The 26606-nt window shown below is 53.3% G+C and overlaps 1 protein-coding gene across 13 annotated transcripts in view; it reads left to right on the top strand.

The window, feature by feature from the left end:
- AFAP1 (actin filament associated protein 1) overlaps nucleotides 1-25881 on the top strand; it is a 177365-nt gene extending 151484 nt beyond the window's left edge. For 7 of the 13 annotated variants that reach the window (XM_035294153.3, XM_035294154.3, XM_078367588.1 and 4 more), the window contains 6 exons: nucleotides 1429-1680; nucleotides 4153-4267; nucleotides 8293-8457; nucleotides 10948-11138; nucleotides 15256-15420; nucleotides 20744-25881. In XM_035294153.3, coding sequence (XP_035150044.2) covers nucleotides 1429-1680; nucleotides 4153-4267; nucleotides 8293-8457; nucleotides 10948-11138; nucleotides 15256-15420; nucleotides 20744-20770 — 915 coding nt within the window. In that variant the 3' untranslated portion in view covers nucleotides 20771-25881. The remainder of the gene's footprint in view (nucleotides 1-1428; nucleotides 1681-4152; nucleotides 4268-8292; nucleotides 8458-10947; nucleotides 11139-15255; nucleotides 15421-20743) is intronic. The other 6 variants (XM_078367590.1, XM_035294159.3, XM_078367591.1 and 3 more) reach the window with 1 other exon arrangement.
- The last annotated feature ends 725 nt before the right edge of the window (nucleotides 25882-26606 follow it).

Raw genomic sequence — 26606 nt, 5'->3', positions numbered from 1 at the left:
CTCATTCACCGTTGCCCGGTGCTTAGACTGAGTGAAAGTCTGCACACCCACGCCTTAAACTAGAAACTTCCGTGAGGTCTCTGGAGGTGTTTTTCTGCGTCTTCCATACGACTGAATCTTTGGTATTTTGGGAAAATGATAGTCTCGTCTAGACCGTTTTAATAACTCTGGACAAATATATGCCGGGTTGTCATTATGAAACTCTCACATCCGAGTTTATCCGCAGGCATCGTTATTTTTACATCACAAAAACAGACGCATGGAAGTGACTGTGGAGGAATACAGATGCTCCCACTGTGGAGTTTTCAGCCTTTCTATTTTATAACGAAAGGCTGTAATTACCGTCTGGCGGGAAGGACTGTGCAGGAAGACTATAAACACAGGGTAAAAGAACATACTAGAGAAATTAACGTGGCCTTTCTTGTGATGCCAGGCAATTTCTAAAGACCCTGAAGGCTGAAAAGGCCTTGGCTGCGGTTATCCATGTTGGGGTTGAGGTAATACTTTAATGTCCGTGCTCTCAGACTCCTCTGCCCCATGCAATGGCATGTACCTATTTTAGTCCTTTGTTAGAGATTTTCTGCTAAAAGAATACCATGACATCAATGAGATTTGGGAGCATCTAACGTTCTCTGAGAATTCGATGTCTCTTTTCACAGGCTGTTTGGGTTGTGGCACTTTCTCCAGGTATACAGAGCAGGGCACAGAGGGTGGGTGTTGACAGATCCCATAGGACTTAGGTCACTGACTCCAGCACAGGGACTTGGAGGAGCCCGCAGGGTGGTCTGCTGTCCCCAGAAGGAGCCCGAGGCTTAGAGGCAGCACCGTGCGGGGATGAGCGCGGCCCTTCCCTCCGCTCTGCCACTCACCGGCTCCAGGCTTCCTTTCTTCCATCTCTGCTTCCATTTTCCCCTTTCCCAGATGACTGTGAGACGAAGTCAGCTTCCAGGGCGAGGGCAGTGCTGTGAAGAGCGTGGGGGGCTCTGCTTGGACCGCGGCGCCTTTGCGCACAGCAGAGCCCAGACCCTGGGCCCACGCTCCCTTCCGCCTGCACATTCACATCCTGCGCTGGGGACTTCTCTAAAAAAGGAGATACCAGATGACGTTTCTTTCTCTTCTTTAAAAGACAGGACCAAACGACAGCTTCACATTCCCATTCTGGGAATGGTTTAAGGAAACAAAAATTTCCATATGGCTTCAGAAGTCCAGTGCTTTTGCATCAGTCTGCATGCCTGTGTTGGGTGTGTGTGTGTGTGTGTGTGTGCTGGGGGTGCGCGTCTTATGGTGACAGCTGCAGTCTGTGCAGAAGGGTGTTGGGATGCTGGCGCCATGCTAAATGCTGTGCTATTAATAAATGACATCTCGCTATGCTGAAAGCTGCTGTTTTCTGTGTCCAGGTCACTAACCACAAAGCTGTGTGTGTTGCAGTGGGAACCGGAAGATGGCTTTCCTGCTTCCTGCAGCAGAGGCTTGGGAGAAGCGGTGCTTTATGATAACGCAAGCCTGTACGATAACTTGCCGTCTCCGAAAATCTTTGCCCGCTACTCTCCTGCTGACAGAAAGGCCTCTAGGCTGTCTGCTGACAAGCTGTCCTCTAACCACTACAAATACCCTGCCTCCGCTCAGTCTCTCACTAACACCTCTTCTGTGGGGAGGGTGTCTCTCGGGCTCAGCTCACAGGTACAGCACCTTCTTCTGTAAGATTCTAGAGCCACCTTTAAGTCACATTGCCCCAACAGTTTCTCAACTTGTAGTAAATGGGACTCAGCAAAGGCAAAGCGTAATTTTTTTTTTCTCAACTGGAATATAATTTGCAACCTGACTGCCAGGGAACTGGTGAGATACTTCTCACGAGCTCGTGGTCTGTCTAAGCACTGTTTCTTTGCCCACATATGACTTAACTTTTGTTCTTGGAAATTCCCCAGTGAATTTTGTGAGTTATGTTAACTAAAGGCAGAGAATTTAAAAGAAACGGGTAATAAAACTTTCCGGAAGATTCTTGAACTGCAAGGTTCTTTTATATGTTTCCATTACACGTAATGAGGAAGGGCTGACTCCATGTAGTCATTGCTTTTGATGTTTAAACAGGACATGGGATATTCAGAGTACGGTAAGGGTTGTCCACGGTAAGTCTAGAGGTATACTCCGAAAAACTGGACGATGATAACAAGGACGTTTGTTGACCACTGGACGATACTAGCCTTGATGTTGAACTGGGGTCCATCGCACACCCTGTGTTTATGGCAAGCTAACATTTCAGAGTAATTTTGTGTGGTTAGGCCTTTTTTGTTTTGTTTTGTTTTAAAGAGATGAAGTCTCACTGTGTTGCCCAGGCAGGACTTGAATTCCTGGGCTCAAGTGATTCTCCTGCCTTGGCCTCCCAAGTAGCTGGGACAACAGGCGCGTGCCACCATGCCCTGCTTATCATGCATCTTTAACCTAAGAATTTGTTACGCTTTGCCTGAAGACTTCAGCCAACATAATGTAGGAATGTGAACATTGCAAATGGGCATGTTTGAATATGTGTATTTCTCTCCATTCTTTGGGTAATCTTAAGAAAATCATGACCCAGGTGAAATTGCAGAGTTGTAGATAGTGGTGACTTTACAGCACTAGCTCCCTGTAGGGCGGCTTCCTCAGAAACCAAATGCCCAGGTGTGTGTTGGTTTTCGATTTTGAATGACGGTTGTTCAGATCCCATCCCTGGGGATTCCCGTTCAGTGCGTCTGAGGGGCCCAGAGCTGAGTAAAGCCTCAGGGCTTCTTACAAGGACTTACGCCAGAAAGTGGGCAGGTTATGTGTTGTGTTTATTGAGTAAATGTGTTTCTGTGTTTCTGCCTGTTTTTTTGTTGCCCTGAGAGCCGCCTTAGGTAAAACCCTGCAACACAGCTTTCCTTCCTGCACACTCGGGTCGTCCCCACGTTCGTTGGGAACCGTGTGATACGTGGTTCCCGTGGGGAGGGGTTACGTTTGTTCCCTTTTGTTTTGCTCTTGTTGAGGCAGGAAACACTTGTGCAGGTTAAATTGCAGGGCCTCTGTGCTTCCTGCCCTCCTTTGGTCATTTTAATGGGAGCCTATTGTTCAAGCACTTACACGTCCTCTCTCCTGGACTGCAGGTCATCTGAACATTTCAGGAACCCTGTGGGGACGGGTAGCTACCTTTACCTTTTTAAATAATCAAGCCGGGGCTCAGAAAGTTTAAATAACTTGCTTGACAGCTCCTAAATGATGGAGCCAGAATTTGGAGCTGGATCTCTGTGTCTCCCAAAAGTTGAGGCCTGCAACAGAAGGAAATGTAGTATCATGGAAAAAAGCATGGGCGTGGATGCTGGAGTGAGTCTTTGCCATCACGCTGAAGAATTACACAACTAAGCTGCATGGAAGGGCACGCCAGCAGAATGCAGAACTCGCGGGGCTGTGGCAGTCCCTAGAGTAGAGCACTGTCTCCCTCTTTCAGAAACCTGTAGTCCGTGCGAGCTCAGTTTCCATGTTACTGCTGCGGGTGTTGTGCTTCCCTTGCCCGTTAGGATGTGTTGTAAAAGCGCGTGCAGCCGCACAGCTCTGACGCAGGGTCCTGCTCCTCTCCCGAGGGCAGCCCAGCCTCGGAAACAAAACTGCCCACCTCAGCCTGCGCCAGCTTGGGCGGTGTTTGTGATTTGCCAGTAGAAAGGCGTCCCTTCGGCAGCGTCCAGTGGAACACATCCTGCGGACCCCATTGGCTTTGGCCTTGGCTACACCTCCACATCCTGCGGACCCCATTGGCTTTGGCCTTGGCCACACCTCCACATCCTGTGGACCCCATTGGCTTTGGCCTTGGCCACACCTCCACATCCTGCAGACCCCATTGGCTTTGGCCTTGGCCACACCTCCACATCCTGTGGACCCCATTGGCTTGGCCTCGGCCACACCTCCACATCCTGCGGACCCCATTGGCTTTGGCCTTGGCCACACCTCCTTAGCCATTCCCCTTAATCCCGGCAGCCCAGTGTTTGGAAACCGTCTTGGTTTTCTTTCGCCTTTATTTTTTTCTCCATCTATGCTAGTTTCTATAATAGTTAGAGTCAGAGACTGAAAGAAATGACTGCAGGAAAAAAAGACCCAAGATTTTTCGACTGTGTGTTTATTTTTAATGTTATGTGTTCATTTCAACAGCTCAAGGGTAAAAAGCCTCCAGTGGCATCTAATGGGGTCACAGGAAAAGGGAAGACTCTGAGCAGTCAGCCAAAAAAAGTGGATCCTGTGGCTGGTGTGAAAAGGACGGCTTCGAGTGAGTATGCCACCGGATGTCTTGCCTTCTGGCTGTAAGTGCACTTGGTAGAGCTGGGCCTGTTTGAGCCTGCCCACCAGTACATGCCAGCTTGGGGGGCAGTTGGAGAGGTGGAGCTGCGGGCACCACCATCCTTCCTCATCGGCTGCATGGAAGGACAGTGGCAGTTTCCACCCAGCTTTTCTGACTGTGCTTGTAAATGGAAGCCCAGAACTGGTTTGCTGTCTGTGGGATTGACTCAGCATTTTAAAATGGGAGGCAGTTGGAAGTGCAGGTTGCTTGCAGCTCCGGGTGGCCCTGGATGCTGGGTCAGGAGACCTTGGCTCATGTCCCTGATCTGTGGTTGACAAGCCATGCAAACTCTAAACTCAGCCTCTTTATCTGCTGGGCGCAGACAGATGCTCCTGTGGTTGGTGCAGTGGAATGACTGAGGTCATATGGGGACCTCACAGCACTAGAGCAGGGCAGCGATTAGTCCTGCAGCGCCTTGTGGTCTACAGCAAGCCGTTCTTATCCCATCCACTTTACTTGAGTGGCTTTGTCCTCTGCCCCATCATACACATGAGAAAAGAATCACCAAGAGGGTAGGCGGCTACCCCGAGGCCTTACAGCTGGTCAATCACAGAGCCAGAGTGGATGGCAGGCTTTCACACTCCACAGCCAGCTGGAAATAGGGCAGAGAAGCTTCAAGACACAAGAGACTCAGCCTGCCTGCACCTCTCCCCTTCCCTCCAGGGATCCATGGAGGGTGATACTGTCATCTCTGAAGTGTTGTTTGCCCTGGCCCTCATTATGTGGGATGTCTCATCAGGGAGCCAGCCAGGCAGGACGCTTCACTCCAGGGACTCAAAGACACAGTCAAGTAGTTGCTATCGAGCGTCTTTGGTCCAGCAGACCCGCACGTGCGGATGAGCACGTGGAAGGGCCGCAGCATGGGGTTCCGGAGGTCGGGGGCCCCTGAGGCCATCTGTCCAGGAAGATTTCTCAGAGGAAGAAGGTGGGAGTTAGATGCAGCTGTTGAGTTTGATGTGGTTACATGCCATTGCCACTTGGGATTTGTACCTGAGCTTTTCCAATCTGGATCACGGCAACTGGTAGACCAGTCTCTGTGGCTAATGAAGATGAGGCTGGCTAGCCCCGTTGGTAACCCCACACCAGCTGTAGAAGAGAGAGGGTCCGATACCGACACGTGCTGACGTCCATTTGCACTGTGGTTTCAGTTTTGGAGTCACAGCATCCACATAGGGGAATTGAGAGGCTGGCAGTGTCCTTGGCTGCGTACATGAACGAGCCTTGGAATCACCCAGCAGGACCAGGGTGCATCTGCCCCGAGGAAGAGTGTACATTCCTGCCGGAAGCCTGTCTCCACCTCTGTTCTACCCCCTCCCCCCCCCACACACATGCTCGCCACTGCCCTGGGGAAGGACGTTTTTGTGAAGCCTGTCTCCGCCTCTGTTCTACCCCCCCGCACACACACACATGCTCGCCACTGCCCTGGGGAAGGGTGTACGTTCCTGTGAAGCCTGTCTCTGCCTCTGTTCTACCCGCCCCCCACACACATACATACATGCTCACCAGATAGGTTGGAACCAGTGGGGCCAAATCCTCCCGCCACCATTTGTTTAATGTGCTGACTTCCTCTGACCTTGTCTCTAGCAAATCTTATTTCCCACTGTATCGGGTGTGTTAACTTTCACCTCTTTTAGTTTTGTTTCCTTGGGGAGGGGTAGTGGGGAAGGAGCAGCTCACACCTGGGCAGCTTTGTTAAAGCGGAATCTGAATCCCACGGAGTCTTAGTCGCCATGACACTTCTCCGTCAGTACCTGTGCTGACTTTATTTCCTAGATGATTTATTCCTTTATTTTATGAGACCTTCTGTAGGGAGTTTTTATTAACTTTGGTGACATCTAATGGTGACAAAAGAGAAAAATAATGGCATTCTGTGTTTTTGCTGAATCCAGCCAGTTGCATTATAGAGTAGACGGGGTTTATTACATGGGGACGAAAAGACTGGAACTTTATAGGTTACTGCATTGAGTTCATCTGGGGAGACAGGATAGTTGAGAAATAAGTGTAGAGTTTGGACTTGGCCTTGTTTGCAAAATCTGTGATTACCCTAGCTCCTTTGTTTCAGACTGTTGAATGCTCAGCCTGTCCTCAGCCTGTCCTCAGGCTGCCAACCCTTTCGCTGTCACTCTGTGTGCTGCATTTGGGCCGGGGAGAATTGACAGGGTGATCACTTTCTATGCCTTCATAAATGCCGTATTTCATTGAAATCACGATGGCTCACATTGCAAGTACTGGCACATCCAGCATTTAGGACAGGCGCTAGAAATGGCTCCCCGCTGTCCCTGAGTGGACAGGCCTCTGGGAATCACTTATCGCTGATATGGTAAGACTTGCCAGTGAATGTCACTACATCAGACATCATGTCATTTTGTTAGAGTTTTTTCAGATACGTGTTTCTCATTTAAAACACACGCACACATCTCATTAAAACATGCACATGTGCACATGCACACACACACACACACCACACACACAGGGTTCCTTCTCGTGTCTGTTTTAGAGAGGGTGAAGCTGAGCTTTTCCAGAGGGTGCTTGCAGAGTCACGTAGCCAGGGAGGGTGGAGTGTGGGTTTACAGCCACCTCTCTGAGCCCAGTGTTTTTATTCTTAACCATTATGCCACCCTGTGACTTCTCCCTGAAGTACTTTGTAGCCAAGCTAGGTAGTCAGACACGTGGGGTATGTAGTCGTGAAGGCCTAGGAGTTGTCATCAGGTGTGAGCAATTGTTAGAAGCGACAGGGAGATCACTGAGGTTTTGCCATTTGTGACCCTCCATCCAAGTTTTGTTAGAACCCTCGTCTCCTCCATGGATTCTTCCAAAGAGCTGTTGTCCTAAGTTACTGTTACCGAAAGGCAAACAGAAGAGGAGGAAGAGAGCGTGCGGTTCGGTTCTGAAAGCCTTTTCACTGGTGGTGTGATGTCGCCACGTCTGTAATGTCCGCTACAGCCAGTCTCCTTATTTATTAATTTTATGAAAGAAGCATTTATGTATTACCCATTTTTGCGTTTGTTCTAAGTGCTTTATAAATATTTAATCCTCATAACCGCCCAGTGAATTACCTGCTCTTACTACCCCCATTTCACAGCTGAGGGAAACTGAGGCGCAGAGGGATTCATGCCCTGTTCCAGGTCATGCAGCTACAGGTGCAAGCTGGGCTCCTTCCTAGGTGGTCAGGCTCCAGGTCCTGCTCCTGGTTGCCTCTTCACGGATCGGTTGCTAGTTCATTCACTAAACAAACGTGTATTACCTCACGCCCCGTGCCAGTGCCCATCCCAGAGCGGGGCTGTAGCAGCAGTCGAGAGCCAGTCGGATGCCATGGCCGGAAGGAACAGACACTGTGGTGTTGCAGAAGTGTTTTGCAGAATGTAGAGAGGGCAGCAAACTCAAGACAGGATTGTTGATAGTAACAGACCCCTGTCTTCTCCGGTTATGGAATGTTCACTCTCCATGTTGTCGCAGATTAGTTACAAGTCACGTTCCTCAAAGGGAAGGGAATTAAAGGAATGTCCTAATATTCTGTTTTTGTTTTTAAAAATTTGATTCAAAGGCTGTCGAAGAATTTGAACTAGCCAACTTTTCTGCTTAGTTCAAGCCACCGCTGTTTTTTTTTTCTTATTGAATTGGGAAAATAATTGGCTTTGTGTTTCTTTACTGACTTGGCTGATTAAACAGGCTTTTTGAGTTACCCCATTGTATGCTTGAATAAACCTATTTTTTTTTTCAAAATGGGGTCTCAGTGTCACCCAGGCTGGAGCACATGGCAGAATCACAGCTCACTGTAGCTTGGAACTCCCAGGCTCAGGCAGTTCTCCCCTCTCAGCCTCCTGAGTAGCTGAGACTATAGGCATGTGCCATCATGCCTGGCTCATTTTTGTATCTCTCTGTAGTGACAGACCTCGCTGTGTTTCCCGGGCTAGTAACCCTGATTTTTAATTGCTATCTTTTTTCTTCCCGAGATGCTGCTCAGTACAAGTATGGCAAGAACCGGGTAGAAGCAGACGCCAGGCGGCTGCAGACCAGAGAAGAGGAGCTGCTGAAGAGGAAGGAAGCCCTGCGGGACAGGCTGGCCCAGCTCCGCAGAGAAAGAAAAGACCTCCGCGCCGCCATGGACTCCAGCGCCGGTAGGGAGGGTCTGGGGTCAGGTGACTGCCCCAGGCGCGTTTGTATCAGAGACTGCACGTTTCATTGCTCAGGACCTGACCGACACGCTGCTCACGGAGGCAGGGGAGGTGCTGGGGGACCTGCTCCAGCTTCTGACGCTGACAGCAGAGATGGTCTGGAGGATGGCCCCTGCCTCCACAGGGCTCGGTAGATTTGCTCACTGTGCCAGAGGGACCCGCTGGATTTCTCCACAGGAGGGGAGCCCACAGGGGTGATCAGGCAAGGCAAGATGGAGCTTCATGGATAGAAGAAGCCCCTCGTTTCTTGAGAAGGGACAGGCAAGAGTAAGGCAGCATCTGTCTGGGAATGCATCAGGGAAGAGGCCAGGCTAGCGGGATACAGACGCCAGAGAGGGACGCATCTGTCTGGGAATGCATCGGGGAAGAGGCCAGGCTAGCGGGATACAGACGCCAGAGAGGGACGCATCTGTCTGGGAATGCATCGGGGAAGAGGCCAGGCTAGCGGGATACAGATGCCAGAGAGGGACGCATCTGTCTGGGAATGCATCGGGGAAGAGGCCAGGCTAGCGGGATACAGACGCCAGAGAGGGACGCATCTGTCTGGGAATGCATCGGGGAAGAGGCCAGGCTAGCGGGATACAGACGCCAGAGAGGGACGCATCTGTCTGGGAATGCATTGGGGAAGAGGCCAGGCTAGCGGGATACAGACGCATCTGTCTGGGAATGCATCGGGGAAGAGGCCAGGCTAGCGGGATACAGACGCCAGAGAGGGACGCATCTGTCTGGGAATGCATCGGGGAAGAGGCCAGGCTAGCGGGATACAGACGCATCTGTCTGGGAATGCATCGGGGAAGAGGCCAGGCTAGCGGGATACAGACGCATCTGTCTGGGAATGCATCGGGGAAGAGGCCAGGCTAGCGGGATACAGACGCATCTGTCTGGGAATGCATCGGGGAAGAGGCCAGGCTAGCGGGATACAGACGCCAGAGAGGGACGCATCTGTCTGGGAATGCATCGGGGAAGAGGCCAGGCTACCGGGATACAGACGCCAGAGAGGGACGCATCTGTCTGGGAATGCATCGGGGAAGAGGCCAGGCTATAGCGGGATACAGACGCATCTGTCTGGGAATGCATCGGGGAAGAGGCCAGGCTAGCGGGATACAGACGCATCTGTCTGGGAATGCATCGGGGAAGAGGCCAGGCTAGTGGGATACAGACGCCAGAGAGGGACGCATCTGTCTGGGAATGCATCGGGGAAGAGGCCAGGCTAGCGGGATACAGACGCCAGAGAGGGACTGAGGGCAAGGGCGCATTCCCAGGAACTGAGTCTGGAGCCAGAGTGGCATCCCTGGGCCAGGCGTGTGCATTCCTGCTGGCGGGAGCTGGTGCCTAGCTCCTGACCCTGGGGCAGCACGGCTTCCATAGGCGTGACCTCCCTTCCAGCCTGGTGCTCCCACTGCGAACGCTGGCTCCCTAGATTGAAATTGTACTAGCTTGGGCTGGGACGGGGGCTTCAGATGCCGCAGAGGCCTGCGCGGTCCAGAGAGGAAGCTGCAGCTCCCCTGTGTCCGGCTGTGCAGGGAGGAGCTGATGCACACCCAGCCAGCAATTAGCAGCTCCCGCCTTTCTGGACTTTGTGCCTCAGTGATTTGAGAAGGGAAAGCTTTTGGAGTTTAGAAGAGGGGAAGGCAGGTGTCGGCAGGGCAGGTCAGGTCAGGCTGACCCTGCAGGAGGAGCCAGGATGTGGCCTGCAGCCTGAGACTGACCCAGGAGGAGGCTCAGCCAGAGAATGGGGCAGGGCATTGAGTTTAGCAAGGCAGAAGTGGCATTTCTCCCTTGTGTTCCAAGCTTGCAGCATAGTGAAGATGCACGGGGGCTGAAGGTGCTTTCAGCTTTGAAAAAGAGAACCTCTCCTGCTGGCTGACACCGGCCCGGGCCCTGGGTACCAGTCTGTTCACTCCTGGGACTGGTGTTCTCATCTGTCCAGTGGGTCCATCTTAGGTCACTGCAGCAAACCTCAAATAAATACAGCAAATGTGCCTGAAAGAAGTGTATGCCATGTCCAGTAGAGATGCGAGCTGTGCCCCTGTTCATTGCCACAGGGCATGAGCTGGCGGAAGGATTGGCGGAGCATCAGGGAAGGACAGTGTTCACACTTCAGGCAGTGGCACCTTTGGAAGTTGTGGAGTTTAGGGGCCACGTTTTAGAATGAGTACACTGGGGTACATTGAGGCCGAGAGCCAGGAGCTGCCGGCCTTGCTGATAATTAGCATCTCCTGTTTCCTTGGGGACCAGCTGCAGCAAAGGGTAGTGGTTGGGGAAGGACTCTGGTCCCTTAGAAAACTGCTGAATTTAGGTTTTGCACCGAGGACCTAAATCAGGGGAGCTCAAGCTAAACGTTTTATGGAAGTTCTTTTCGGGGACCAGGTGCCTTCTCTGTTGTCCGGAGAGTGTCTGCTGTGGGAGTAACAGCGTTTCTGGGAATTCCAGGCAGGAAGCCGCAGGCGGTCCTGGAGGAGAAGCTGAAGCAGCTGGAGGAGGAGTGCCGGCAGAAGGAGGCAGAGCGCGTCAGCCTGGAGCTGGAGCTCACGGAGGTCAAGGAGAGCCTGAAGAAGGCGCTGGCAGGCGGGGTCACCCTGGGGCTGGCCATTGAGCCCAAGTCAGGGACGTCGAGTCCACAGGTATGTGTCCTGCCAGTTCACCTCAGAGGCTGGCGCGGCCTTGCGTGACCGAGGGCCGCAGCGTCCAGAGAGGATGCGGAGGGGCTCTCGGGTGTAGCTTGTTTGTGGCCCCTTAGCCTGCCCAGCAGAAGACGGTTCACGTGTTAGCATGAGACCCTTGGATCAGCCGGGCCCTGTGTTCCTGACATGCTGCTTTCTTGTCTCTCGCTGAAGTGTTAAAAGGCGTGGAGACACTGGGTCCGTGTCTTTCCCCTTTGCACGGTCTGTTTAGAACAGATCCGGTCCTCATTTGATGCCAGTTCATTAGGTAGCTAGTGCTTATAAACCGTCTAGCGTGTCTGAGAGTTAAGCCAGGGGCTGGTTCGGAAGCTGAAAGGAATGAGGTGCTCTGTGTCCTCTTAGAATCGAGCGGAACACAGCGGGGTCCTCTTCCAGTGTGGGTCAGCCTGTCAGTAGTTCCTCTCCACTCATTCGACTGAGATTGCTGGAGACTTCGACGTCCTTTCCACTTGGTTGTTCTGTTGAGTCTCCTGTCTTGTGACTTGGATTGAGCGAGGGAGGCATTGGGCCCAGAGAAATACACATACCTGTAGAGCAGGCAGGGCAGGCAGCGGAGAGGGACGGCTGGACTTCAGTCCCTGTGCCGGCTGAAACCCTGCGGCGGCCCCCGCCCACTGCACCCTGGACACTCCCACTCTAGGTCTTTCTTTCCAGACCCCTTGGTAAAATGCTGAGCCTGGTTGAACCCGCCACTGCCCCTCCACACGAGCCTGGGGCGGGGTTGTGGGGAAGATTTACACATTTCTGGGTTGATGGCAGCCCTACTGTGCCCTGCCGGGTACCCCTGCACTGCCTGCCCCTCCTTACTCTCCCCTTCCCTGCACTGCCTGCCCCTCCTTACCCTCCCCTTCCCTGCACTGCCTGCCCCTCCTTACCCTCCCCTTCCCTGCACTGCCTGCCCCTCCTTACCCTCCCCTTCCCTGCACTGCCTGCCCCTCCTTACCCTCCCCTCCTCTGTACTGCCTGCCCCTCCTTACTCTCCCCTTCCCTGTACTGCCTGCCCTCCTTACCCTCCCCTTCCCTGTACTGCCCACCCCTCCTTACTCTCCCCTTCCCTGCACTGCCCGTCCCTCCTTACTCTCCCCTTCCCTGCACTGCCTGCCCCTCCTTACTCTCCCCTTCCCTGCACTGCCTGTCCCTCCTTACTCTCCCCTTCCCTGCACTGCCTGCCCCTCTTTACTCTCCCTTCTCCTCCAAGCTCCCCCTCCCCACGTGTTTCCTGTGTCACCCCAGTGATCATCTCCAACTCGGAGGACAACCTCCCTCCTGCCTGCAGAGCTGAGCAAGCAGCCAGGTCACGGATCTATCCCCAGACCACAAACCCAGCCACGCATGCATGGTTCCTTAAAGTGCTGAAGAGGCGGCTGTGTGGCCACACAGGCCACGGCTTGAAACCACTTGACTTCTCTAGGCCCCGAGTTTGTCATCTCTAAGATGAGAAAACACTAGTGCCCACTGCATGGGACTGTACATGCAGAGGCCCTGGGCACAACGCCCCACCAGAGCGCCTGTGTTCGTTCATTCACTCACACCTTCCTGAACGCACATGCATTCATTCATTCATTCCACTCACCCAACAATGGCATGTTTATATCATTATATGCAGTACTGTTATATATTACATAAAATCATAGAGAATTCATTCAGCAGTTATGTATTATGTATAAAATACAATTATATATTTACATACTATTTCATATATAAAGGTGTGTATGTACATACACATAGGCATATGCTGTGTTTCTTTTTGAACTCCTGGGCTCAAGCGACCCTCCTACCTTGTCTCCTGAGTTGCTGCGGTTACAGGCGGAGGGGGACCATGCCCGGCCCACATTCTGTGCTTCCTCTGTGTGCCAGGAACTATTCTAAGCCCACAGTTGTGACAAGATAGGTGAGAATCCCTGTTTCATGGAGCTTATATTCTATTAGGGAGGCAAAGCAATAAAACACATTGATGTCAGATGCAGACAGATCTGTGGAGCACAGCAAAGCAGGGCTGGGGAGGAGGGGTGCAGGTGGAATTCACAGCCAAGGGCTAGGGGGTGCCTTGGGTGTCCTCAGTCCCTCATCCAGCATAGGTGGGGACAAGAGCATGGTGGGGTCAGTGGCAGTGAGGCTGTGGGCATAGGCTGGCACAGGGCGGGTCTTCCCTTGCTTCATGGAGCCCTGTGCCCTTCCATCTGGTGATCTAGCCAGGAGTGCACACTGTCCCTGCTGCTGCTTGTCCTGTGGCCTGTGTGAAGGGTGGGGGGGCGGGAGTGGTCTGAGGAACTGTCCCACCCCTGTCGTCTGGTCCTGTTTGAGTAGAGGGGCTGGGCTTCCTGGGGTCTGGTAGGCTTCAGTCCCTGCACTGGCTGAAACCCTGCGGGCGGCCTCCCACCCACTGCGCCCTGGAGTGGGCTTCCTGGCCTTGATCCCCCACTCCTCTGCCTTCCAGACACCTGGGAGATCCTTCTGCTGTATCTTCAGCTTTTCTAAATGCTTTTTCCTAGCATTAAAGGATTCTCTAGTTGGATCTATCTTTAAAAAAGAAGGTTCTTCCTGGCCTCCTGCTCCCTCTGGTGACTGTCCTGTTGCCCTGCATTCTTGCCTTGCCTTCCGAGGTGAACTTGGGAAGCAGTTGTCCATGTTGGCAGTGTCGTCTGCCCCCTGCAACGCCTCCACTTTCTGGGTGTGGCTTTCCATCGCGCCTGCTTTCGTCATGGTGACCCCCGGTGTTCCCATCCAGCAGTGGTCTTCACTCCCTGGCTCCAGTGCCCTTCGACTCAGCTGCCCACTCGCTTCCTCTGTGGTGGCCCCACATTCTTCTGCTCCCCCATTGCTGGAGCTTCCCTTGGGCCACTTTTCCAGCTCCTGCAGCGCCATCCTCCTTGACTTCCCTTGACCGAAGTACTCTGTAGGGGCCTAGGCCTGGCTGGCTGCATTAGCTTTCCCCGCTCCAGTCCACCATGCTTTGTGACTTCCCTCTCTTTTGAGGGAGGGTGTCCTTGGTGCCATTCTCTGTCCCAGCATCTGGGGAAACACCATGTACCCGTTCTGCCCAGGCCACGTCCTAGGGAGAGTGGCTTGCTGGGTGGACCCCTCTTGAGATGCAGGTCTCTGGGTCTCCTGCCCCTTTACTCACAGTGTGGCCTGGCCTCTCCCAGACAGAGGTCCTCATCAGCATTCCCTTCTGTTAACTGCCACTGCCCCGAGCTCCCTCCCCAGCAGCCAGGGACCGCCACAGCATAGGTCAGGTTGACTTCCTGGGGACTGTGGTCAGTAAAGCCCACAGGGGAGCCTGAGCTGCCCATTTTCATAGTCATTGAAACACTGTTCTAAAACACCGTTCCATATACCCTGAACAACATTTTTACATAACACATTTTGGCAGGAATCCTAGGAAGCATCCCTTCCTTGGAGACTTCATTTGAGAGAAGGCTCAGCAGACTGCAGCGTTTCTTCCCAGAGAACAGTTTGGGATCCCATACGGAAGAGTGGCGATGGGGGCCTTGGTGGCTCAGGACACATGTGGTTCTATTTTCAGCCTCCTTTTGCATATGGAAGCTGCCTTAAACACTCAGAAAGCCTCCGTGCTCAGGGGCGCCTGCGTTTCTCCCGCCCGCCCCGTGCAGCAGGAGCCAGTGCTGCCCCGACCCCAGGTGCTGGTGCTTTCTGCTGCCCGGGCATCTCTAGGGCGCTTGCCCCAGAAAAGCTCTGTAAACCATACAGCGCTGCACAGAGGGACCGACAACAGGCAGCAGCAGCTGATGGAAGAGCCCAGCTTTGAATGCAAAAGACTTGGGCAGGAATCCCACCCTCACTGCCCCCAGGCACGGCTGGGAGTCAGAGCACCCCTTGGAGCCTCCACCTGCCCCCCAGAGCCTCCCGGCCATGCATGTTGGGAGGTGCTCTGGGGGGTGAGACACTGACCACCTGGCGGTCCTTGCTGTTGCTGCTGCTGTTATTTTTGCCCACTTCCAAAACTTATTTCTTCCTTGAGATAAATGGTTTTCCTGCTGGAGAATACTGGTGGCCTAGAAACCACTCCTCACACGGGTTTTCTCTCTCTCTTAAGTCTCCAGTGTTCAGGCATCGGACTCTGGAAAACTCGCCCATCTCCAGCTGTGACACCAGTGACACTGAGGGCCCCGTGCCGGTGAACAGTGCGGCTGTCCTGAAGAAGAGCCAGGCCGCCCCGGGCAGCTCCCCCTGCCGAGGACACGTGCTGCGGAAGGCCAAGGTGAGCCCTGGCTTCTGGGGGTGCTGGTCCGGGGGGTGTCCAGATGATTTAGGCTCCGGGCGTTCTCAGGTGTGAACGAGGAGCCCGTCCGTCTTCTTCTCCCTCCACTTGGCCTTCAGCCTTTGGTAGATATCGTGGAATGGGCGCTTCTCCAGTCCTCTCCACCCTGCAGACCCTCCTTTAGGAACCGGGTTCTCCAAGGTGAACAGTGACCCAAAGGTGCTGGCCGTTTAGTCTCAGTGCCACCGCTCAGCTCCAGGTTCATCTCCAATGCAGGCAGGCCCTGGGCTTCTCTGGACTTGTGTTCTCATTGGTGGGGTGGAGATCGGACCGGGCAACCTCTGAAGTCCTTTTTGGCACTTAGATGTCTGACTCTGTAGAAAGACAAAGGAGAGGGCCCAGGCATCAGCTTTTCCCCTGCGCCGTCAGAGCATGAATCTGGCCTCAGAGGGCCCCGGAGGAACCTTGGCTCCCGCCTGTGGCTGCTTCCAGTCTTGTCATAGGATTAGCCACTAACAAGTTTTGATGCTAAACTTGAAAACCTCAGAAATTTTAACACATAATTTCTAGTTGATCAGAGCCAGTCCTGGCTTCAGCGAGGGAAAGTGTTGTATGTGCACACACAGGGTGTGATGGCAGGAGCTGGGAGACACAGGAGTGGAGTTCCCCTGCCCCGAGGGGCGGAGACTCGGGGGTCCTCCCTGTACCGGCTCTGTGGGTTCCTCTGATTGCCGGAATTAACTTTTTTTTTTGAGGCATGGCCTCACTCTGGCCCAGGCTGGTACAGTGGTGCCATCACAGCTCACCACAGCCTTGACCTCCTCGGTTCAGGTGATCCTCCCACCTCAGCTTCCCAAGGAGCTGGGTGTACACCATTATGTCCAGCTAATTTTTTGCATTTTCTGTAGAGATGGGGTTTGGCAGTATCGCCCACATGGGCATCGAACTCCTGAGTTCAAGCGGTCCTCTCCCCTCCCAAAGTGCTGGGATTACAGGCATGAGCCACTGTGCCCAGCCTGGCATTCTCTGCAGCTTTTGGAGCCCATTCCAAGTTGGCTGGGAATGGGTATTTCCTTTGGGGGGCGGCTGATTGAGAGATGGAAACATGAGCGCCGCCCACCTGCTCTGCTCTTTGAGGTGCTCACAGGAGGCCCCCTGGGAAACATGGTTGTCTACACATGCTGCCACATATGTTCCGCAAACAAGCCTAGGAAGCATAGTGACATTTCCAAGCCCAGGTCACACTGATCACAGAGTAAGCGACAGGATGAGAACTGTAGACACTGCTGAACTCAGAACAGGGCAGGAAACAGAATCTGCAGGTCAAGGTGTCACTAGAGGCAGGGGCATGAAACCTGGAGCAGCCCAGCGCCTGCCCTTGGGCCCCTCTCAGAGCAGAACCACAGTTCCCATTCCCGGAGGTCTCTTGGCACACGGCCGGCCCAGATGAAGAGAAAAGAAACTGACCTCGAGCTGCGCCTGGAGGGTGGTTCTGAGCCGGGAAGCCCTGGGCACGGGACTGGAAGCCGGTTCGCTTTCCAGAGTCCGCCCTCGTGCTCACCAAGAGCTGGAAGGTATGTCAGGAATACTGCAGCTGGGATCACGTGTCCCACATCCAGAAATGTCAGACCCCCTGGGCCTCAGACAAAGGTGGGAGGCCGATGAGACCAGCTTTAGGACACCCAAATGCATTCATGTTCTCAGGGTCTGCAGGCTGCACCACCATCCCCACCTCCAGCTGGGGCCCCTGTCACTGTTGTCAGAAATCCTGGGACACGCTGCTCAGTCAGGCCTCTTCTTTCAGTGAGGCCATGCACAAGATTGTCACCTGGAAGGACGAGAGGCTCCCACTGCTTACTGGACCTGTGAATGCATTTGGGTGACATAAACTTGGTCTCATCTGCCTCCTACCTTTTTCTGAGGCCCAGGGGGGGGTCTGACTTTTCTGGATGTGGGGCACACAATCCCAGCTGCGGTATTCCTGAAATACCTTTCAACTCTTGGTGAGGAGCGTTGAGTACAAGAGAGGGCTTCCAGTCCCATGCCCCAGGGCTTCCTGGCTCAGAAAGGGCTCAGAACCACCCTTCATTTGGGCAGGCTCTGGGCAGGCTGTGTGCCAAGAGACCTCTAGGCGTGGGAGCTGTGGTTCTGCTCAGAGAAGGGCCTGAGGGCAGGCTCTGGGCTGCTCCAGGTTTCATGCCCTGCCTCTAGTGACACCTTGACCTATAGATTGTTTTCTGCCCTGCCGAGTTCAGCGGTGTCTACAGGTTCTCAGCCTGTCGCTTATTCTGTGGCCAATGTGACCTGGGCTTAGAAATGTGACTATGCTCCCTAGGCTTGTTTGCTGAACATACGTGGCGCCATTTGTAGGTGACATGGGAGTTCTCCCTAGGCTTGTTTGCTGAACATACGTGGCGCCATTTGTAGGTGACATGGGAGTTTTCCTCTCTTGGACGCCCACTGCCTGGTCGTAAACTGGTGATCTGTGTAACAGAGGACTGCCCATGAGTGCCGGCCTCGTATCTTTGTCCTCTGGCGCCTTTTCTGCTCTCGACGGCCACATAGCTGTCCAGGGCGGCTGCAGAAGGGGCGAGAAGGCATGAGGCCCGCCCCACTAGCCATCCTCCCTTTGCAGAACATGTGCGCCAAGAGCCTGCGAGTGTCTCCAGCATGGTTTTGTTATGGTGCTGGTTTGGTGTTTATTTCTGCCAAGTTTGCTAATGCTGTGCATTTATTTTTTATTTTATTTTATTTATTTTTTTTTTTTGAGATGGAGTTTTGCTCTTGTTACCCAGGCTGGAGTGCAATGGTGTGATCTCGGCTCACTGCAACCTCCGCCTCCTGGGTTCAGGCAATTCTTCTGCCTCAGCCTCCTGAGTAGCTGGGATTACAGGCACGCGCCACGATGCCCAGCTAATTTTTTGTATTTTTAGTAGAGACGGGGTTTCACCATGTTGACCAGAATGGTCTCAATCTCTTGACCTCGTGATCCACCTGCCTCGGCCTCCCAAAGTGCTAGAATTACAGGCTTGAGCCACCGCACCCGGCCAATGCTGTGCATTTAACCATGAATTGAACTTGAGCTTTGGATTTAGAAAAGGTGAGAAATTGTTCATGGTATGCAGCACGCAGAGGCCTGCTGTGTACTCGTGACCCAGTTAATGAGCCCCTGGAAATCCGGTGGGAGTCAGACACCCACCTCCTGGCGCAGGGTCAGCAGGCACAGGGAAGAAAGCCCGTTTGGCGGCCAGGCTCGTGGTGTGCTGGGGCTGTGCTGGGGCTTTTCACACACCCTTTCTCCTTTGATCTTCCCAGTCGCACTTTGAAGTCTTTGGTGGGACTCACGTTGTGCTAAGGGTCAGAGAGGTGACGCGACCCCTCCACGGCCCCACAGTGGCTGAGGCACAGAAAGTCTGGCCCTGGCTCTGTGCCCTCTGTTCTCCTCCTCCTGAGCCGCCCACGCCAGGGAACTGAAGGCCTCCATCCTGCATGATGTCTGCCGCTGTGCTGGCCTGGGTCTGCTCTCTTGCCTCCGCTTTCTGGAACTCAATCCATGGCCAGCCCCCATTTCAAATCCACATAGCTCTAGAGACCATGAGTAGCCCGGGCTCTGCCTCTGTGCCCCTGCAGTGGGTGCGGAGGACCCAGAGGTGAGCGGCTGGAAAGGAGGAGGTGAGGAGCCTGAGGGCACGCGTCAGGTCCATCTGCTGCTGTGACGCGGCTTGTTGAAAAGCACAGAAACGGCACAGAACATGGCAGCGTTGCCTCCAGAGTCAGGGCAGGAAGGGGCAGGGGGTGGGGAGAGTCACTGAAGCCTGCTCCTCAGGATGCATGAGGTTGACGCAGGGTGGAGAACGGGCGTGGGGGAACCTGCCACGGAAGCCAGAGTGGGCCTGTTGGGCGGCAGCATGGCAGAGTGGACACGGGAGGCCTCTGCTTGGAACACGCGGTTTTGGGTCCCAGCGTCATCACTTTGGACCTAAGGCAAGTCACGAAGCCCCTGTCACCTTATTGATTGATTGATTGAGACAGGGTCTTGTTCTGTTGACCAGGCTCTAGTGCCGTGGCGATCGTGGTTCACTGCCGCCTCAAACTCCTGGGCTCAAGCCCTCTTACCTCCGCTACCGAGTAGCTGGGACTACATGTGTGCTACCACATCCAGCTAATTTTGTCTTTTTTGTAGAGTTGAGTCTCACTGTGTTGCCCAGGCTGGTCTTGAACTCCTCCTCCTGCCTCACTCAGCCTCTGGAAGTGCTGGGATTCCCCGCACCCCCCTGTCTCCTCGCTTATGAAGTAGGAGTACTGTCCACCTTGCAGGACTGTTGGCAGACCGGACGCAGCTGTGCCCAGTGCCCACAGTCTCTGCAGCTGTGCCCAGTGCCCACAGTCTCTGCTCTCTCGTTGCTGGTGCTGTGTAGACTGCAGCCAGCACTCAGGGCCTGTGCATGGAGCCAGTCCAGCTGCTCCACTGATGAGATTTCAGCATCCTCATCTTTTTAAAAGAACATTTTTCATTCTGGTAAAATAAACACAACATACAATTGACCATTTGAAGCTTTTCTGAGTCCGTAGTTCAGTGGCATTAAGCACAGTCCCCTGTTACACGGACCTCCTTCTCCAGAACGTTTTCATCTTCTCAAACTACAGCTCTGTCTCCATTAAACACTAACTCCCCATACCCCAGCGGAGGGAGGAAAGCCCCTCACTGGCGGCCAGGCTCGTGCTGTGCCAGGTGCCCTGCTCGGGCTTTCAGAGCCCTTGATATCCACTCTTCTGCTTTCGTACTTCCACATTTTTTGAAATAGAGATGAGGTCTCGTTATGTCGCCGAGGCTGGTCTTAGACTCCTGCCTCTGCCTCCCACAGTGCTGGGATTACGGGCCTGAGCCGTCCCTCGCGTAAGTGAAATCATTACAGATATCATTGGTCGCTGGCTTGTTTTGCTGATCACGTCTCAGGGTTCACCCAGGTTGCAGCATGTGCCAGAATGTCCTTCCTTCTTAAGGCTGATACGTGGCATTGTCTGTACTCACCGTGCTTTATGTATGCATCCGTCAGCAGACATGGAGTTCCTCTGCCTCCTGGCTGCTGTGAGTCATGCTGCCGTGAACGCGGTGTGTGGTGTCTGCCGGAGACCGTGCTCTCCGTTCTGATGGGTACATACATACCTAGCAGTGGAATTGCTGGGTCACTGCTCATTGACTGTTGACTTTTCTGCAGTACCTGAGCACCCACCTGTTCTGAGTAGAATGTAAATGGTGGCGTGGCTTGTCCCAGCCTGATCCTCATGCCCTGTCAACTTACAAGACCCTCCTTTTTTCTAGGAATGGGAATTGAAGAATGGGACATAGGGAACAGCAGGACCCCTCCAGCCTCAGAGACTGCACACCCCCTTGCCCGTGTCCTCATCTGTGTGACGGCAGAATCCTGCCCTGAGCAGCCTCCGCTGCACGACGCCAGAGGCTTTATGACTGAGCGCCGAGGCCAGCGCCTCTCACCCAGGCCCACGTGTATTCTTTCTACTGTATACCGGCGCCTTTAAAAAAGATTTACTTGTAAGATTCTGGTTTCCAACTTTATTCGTTAAAAAACAAAAACAAAAGTGATGGAAAGGTGTCTGAAAGGGTGCTGTCAGGCGAAGTGACATCTTTCTAACCAGTTAAGCCATTGCTTTCACCCATTCCAGCCCAGCCCCGGACTGAGGGTGGATGGATCTGTGAGCCCCGAATGAAACCTTGGATTTTACGCAGAAGAGTTTGGATCCCTGGCTGCTCTGGGCACGACTGTGGCTGGCATGTGGGCACTCGACTCCCCTGCAAGCCCACCAGGAGGGCCAGGGGCTTACGCAGTCCTGATGTGGACTGTGGGTATGGGCATCCCCTCCCCACATGCCCGTCCTCCTTGGCATCAGCGGTAAAGGCATGAGAAAATCGTGCTGTGAAACATTTTTTACCTTTTATTATTTTTTTGGACAGATAGTTTTGTCACCAAGACATGAAAAGCTGCCGTACTTCTTAACCATTTTTTAAGAATGTCTCTTTTTATTGTGTCACACTTAGATCTAAGGATTTTTCAGAGGTTTCTTATTTTATTAATGATGTGTGCTGCTTTTGATGGGCAGCAGAGGGTTTAATCCTTCACTAACGTGTGCCCTCCACCCCCTCAGCCTTGCATCCCCAGCCCTTAATTCGCGTGGGAGCCTCTGGGGGCAGGGCTGGCTCCTCGCCGATGTATGGGACGTTTACTGCTGCGTGGGGCCAGAGCGGTCCTTTGAAAGGGAAGCAAGATCTGGAATGTGTCACTCATAGAACATCTTAGAGCAAGAGGCAGGAATTCCAGGGCCACCTGCCCCTCCGAGGCCCTCCCCTCCTCCGGCTTGTAAAGTTAAACCCCAAGTGTGTTGGTTGGCCTGGCTGCGCACCCTCTCTCCTGAGCGGGGCGGGTGCAGAGCGGGCCTCTTCACTTGCTTGCCTTACGTGCAATATTTCTTGGAGAACGCAGATGCCTAAGGCATAAAGAAACACCGAGTTGATAGTTGGGGCTGGTTTCTACCCCCTGGGTTTAAAAATCAGATTACCTTCTTGGTCTCCCGGAGACCGCTGTCAGGAATTCTCCCTTTTGGAAAGATGCAGTCAGCGATGAGGAACTAGCAGCCCCCGAAAGCCTGTGCAGGCAGATTCACGGAGCCCAGTCCCAGCAGCGACCGCCGCTGCCCCAGCATAGAATCTGAGGTGCTACACTTGGCGCAAGCCTTCTGTCCACCATCCAGAATGTCCTCCTTATCACACATAGGAAGAGATGGCAGGAAAACGCAGCCCCCTTGACGTCCCCCAGACACTTTCAGAGCCCATCCTGGCGTCAGCCGCGTGGTGCACAGGACTTTACAGTTAGGATTCATGTTTAGTGTCGTAGCACTCGAGGCCTGCGAGGGCCACGTCGGATGACTCTAGCGGGAAAGTGGTCTCCCGTGTATAAGAAAGTTTTACAACAAGAATTGGAAGCTGCTTCATTTGAGTCCGCCTGAAACTTGAATTGATGACAAAGCCATCTGCCGGGAGCATTTGGGGTTCCTGAGCCATCGGCTGACGTTCCCTGTCTGATGCGCCTTCCTCCCTGCCTGGTCAGCGGAGGCCCATCACACCAGCATCCGTGACGCCAGCTTCCCGCTAGGACATCCAGGCAGGGGGGCACAGCCGCCACAGGCCCCAGGGCCATCCACTGTGCTGACACAGAGGAGCATTCCCTCCGGTGGTGACTTCCCACCATCGCAGGCGGCTGGGACCGCGTCTATCACACAAGGAGAATCTTCTGTGAAGGGAAAGAAGCTTGCTCCACCTTAGAGTTTTGCTGCCTTCGAGTCAGTTCTCCAGGTTGAGGCCCTGGGGCCGCTCTGATTGGCAGCCTGCTTTGCCCACGAGAACTGTGCACGGCTGTGGTGGTTAGGGAAAGAAGGGGGAAGTGGCCAGCCTGATGTCCTGGTCCTGGCCCAGCACAGGTGGGCAGCAGCAAGCTGGTGGGTGAAGCATGAGCCGCATGCCACGTTTCAATCCTCAGCTGTCACCCACCAGCTTCCTCACAAGGCGAGGAGGCCCTGGGGCCTTAGCAAGAACTTGCCCCAGGGCACGGCCAGTTGGTGCTAGACTCCCAGCACGCATATTTGGTTTAAAAACCCAGGTTTGTAATTCACTTCCACAACCATAAGCCTTTTAAAGAGGAGGCAAACTTTGAATCCCAGCGTGGTCCGTGGCGCCTTTCAAAATGAGTGCTCTGGAAGTGGGGGCCCTGACATTGGAGGCCTTTGAGGCCAGATTTCCCTTGAAATTTTGCATTTGATCAGAATGTTTAAAGCATTTGCTTCAAAATAAGTTATTTATTTGTATATGTTCAATCAACGTAGTTTTTAATTTATATCTGTACATATTAGACACAGGAGCCATCTTGCCAGAGTTCTGACGGTGGTCTCATTTTCTTACCCTCCCAAAACATGCCCCAGGAACGAGTACCCTTGCCGCTGTGGCAGCAGCGAGTGTGACTATCTGACTTTGTAATGAAGCCAGGCTGGGGGCAAGAAGCCCGACAGGCAGGCCAGGGTCCCCGGAGAAGCTGGGTTGTGGGGGGCAGAGGCCTGACAGGCAGGTCAGGGTGCCTGGAGGAGCCAGGCTTGGTGGGGGCAGAGGCCCGACAGGCAGGTCAGGGTCCCTGGAGGAGCCAGGCTTGGTGGGGGCAGAGGCCCGACAGGCAGGTCAGGGTCCCTGGAGGAGCCAGGCTTGGTGGGGGCAGAGGCCCGACAGGCAGGCCAGTCCCCGGAGAAGCCCGATTTCTTTGCAATGTCACCATTACTTAGCAGATCGTCATGTTTGCAGGGGGCTGGCCAGCTGTAAGGGCGCTGACCAGATTACGGGGAACACGGTGGCCAGAGGACTGGTCAGGTGTGGAGCTGACCGACCCTGCGGGGCTCAGGGCTCCTTCCATTCTCACCCTGAGCCACAGTGTCCCTCTTCAGGGCTCCACTCCTGCCTGTATTTTGGTAATGGGTCAACAGCCTTCAACCTCCATTTGTATATTTTTATGATATACTTAAATCACTAACCAACTTCTTCCGTAGAAACAACTCTCAGATTAGATGGCTTGCTCTGGTCCCCGTGACTTGGGCACAGGCATGGGCCGTGGGAAGATCTCGGGCAAGGCCCGTCTGTCTGCAAGGCCGGTAGTTCCCTCCCTCGGCTTCCAGAGGCTGCGGAGGCTGCAGGGTAACCAGTGTGGGTCTGCTGAGTCACCCCAGGCGCCAGACTCGCCCCAGGAGTGTGGGCCGCCATCCACGGGGCCGTTCCTGAGCCTTGCCCTTGGGTCTGGCAGGAGGCCATTTTTCAGCAATGGGTCTGTCCCATCTCACCCCTCCATACCTGTGCCCTGGCATGGCCAGGCCTAACCTTCCCCTTTATCTTATTCGTCCCAAGAGTTATTATTGGCCATTTCTAAGTAGACAGAATGACCCTAAAAGGTGGAGATGTACTCCTTTTGAAAAGTCTGTTTCAGAAAGTGTGTCCTTGGCTCCGAGGCCACCCCCAGGAAGGAGGTTGAGGTTCATTGTCATCCTGGCCACAGTTTGGTGCTTGTGTGTGGGATTCAGAGGGCAGCACTGAAGCCAGGGTGAGGTGTAGGGGTTGTGGGCAAAGTTCCCTTGCTTGTGGGCACACCTTACCTTGCCACAAGCGGCTGCTTACTCACCCACTGTTTGGGGGGATGTAAATTTTGCCCACGGATGAACTTCGTTACCCAGGCGAAGTGCTCTGTTCATGCACCTAACTCATGTCATTGGACACCTTCCAAGGATGGGCAGCCTGCAGCGGGGCCGGCGACCCCCATCCGGCAAAAAGGCACCTTGGGGCGCAGGGCAGGGCTGACACCCTGAGCTCACAGGGGGCCCTGCGGTCCGGCACTTGGCCATCCTTCAAACAGCCTCTTCTCGGGGCACAGCCCTGGGGGTCTCTGAGTATGCTCTGCAACTTACCTAAGGTCATGGCAATATTTAAATGTTAAACTATTGCCTTCCTCTTTTCCTAAAATAATTTTCTAGTTCGAAAGAGGAGAAATCATTTTTTCCGGGTTGTTACTGTCTCCTTATCCCTGTGATGGGCTGGATTCATACTGTGAAATAAACTAAAATGAAACCAAAATGTTCCTGCCATAAACACGTGGCATACACTGTGGAAAAAGCAAAGCCGCCTCGATTTGTGAGTCCCCATGCCATAGCAGGGCGGTTCATCGTCTGTAAAGGAAGGGAAGCTGCACCCAGGAAGTGTGGCTTCAGATATGTCCTCCCCCGGAGTCCATGAAGCCCCTTCCAGCTCTGGTCTTCCAGAAAATCTCCGCTGTACCGTGCACAAGTATTACTGGGTGTTTTTAGTTGTAGCCATGGAAGATACTTTCAAGATGAGATCTTCAGATCATAATTCTTAGGGACCAAAGGCATTTTTAATGAGATAATCTTTCTGATTTTCTAACAGGAAAGGAAATACTCACTTTAAATTTTAACATCAACTTTTAAATGAGAGCTATTCAGAATTGATTGACCATGGTGATAGGTTGTAAAATGTTTTCATATTAAGAATGTAATTATTTCCTTATTGTATTTTTTAAAAGCTAAAGTCCTATTTAAAATTCTCTTTGAAAGAAACAAAGAAACAGCAAAGATTTTTTTAAATTAAATATGTTGGTAGTGCCCATTTTAAATGACTGTAAATATATTTTCACTGTTTCTCAATGTATTTAATTCATAAAGTAAAAATTTTATGAAAAGAAACTTGCAATGAAAATCCTAGTTTTCAGTCCACGGGCCCCATTTTGTAGCTTCACTGAATTTCCTGCTTTCCTCGTTGATTTTTCTACTGTTTCACGTGGTGTAACCGAGACTGGCGCTCTTGGCGTGCCTCTTTGTGTATGAATAAACTTGTCTCCCTGAGCTGGTGTCTTGACTGCCCTTGGTGTGTGCTGCAGACTGAGAAGTAGCCCCTTTTCCTGAAGTCGTCGCTTTCAGGTGGGTGGGGTAGAGGGGACACGAGGGACACGCGGAGGGAGGAGGTGGGCAGATCAAGGAGCCATGGTTAGTAGTAAAAAGCTTGGAGTCTGCGGACCTGAACATCCAGTTCAAGGGACATTTGTGCACTTGCTGTGAGGCCGACTCCGTGCCAGGTGCTAGAAATAGAAATGGATCAGCTAAGACTCCTGCCCTCAGGGAGCTTGCTCCAGGCAAGAGGAGACGGATGAGATCCCTGGACTGTATGATGATTTCTGGAATCACAGAGATGCTAAGTTTGAGGCTGTTGGGTAGGGTTTTTGCAGAGGAGTTGGGGTAATTTGAGCTAGGCTGTGGTGTTTAAATAGGAATTCTGCAAGGAGAGAAGTCATTTTCCAGGCGCCCTCGGCGTGCCCTGCTTTTATTCCGTGAGCAGCGTGTCCTCCCAGACAGCATGGGAGAAGGCTGAGCATCCCCGCTCCACCGTCCTCCCAGACAGCATGGGAGAAGGCTGAGCATCCCCGCTCCACCGTCCTCCCAGACAGCATGGAAGGCTGAGCATCCCCGCTCCACCGTCCTCCCAGACAGCATGGAAGGCTGAGCATCCCCGCTCCATCGTCCTCCCAGACAGCATGGGAGAAGGCTGAGCATCCCTGCTCCACCGTCCTCCT

The sequence above is a fragment of the Callithrix jacchus genome, chromosome 3 (genome assembly GCF_049354715.1).
Source record: "Callithrix jacchus isolate 240 chromosome 3, calJac240_pri, whole genome shotgun sequence".
Taxonomy (NCBI): domain Eukaryota; kingdom Metazoa; phylum Chordata; class Mammalia; order Primates; family Cebidae; genus Callithrix; species Callithrix jacchus.
Note: the sequence above shows the minus strand (reverse complement) of the source record. Positions and strands in the feature narration are given on the sequence as shown.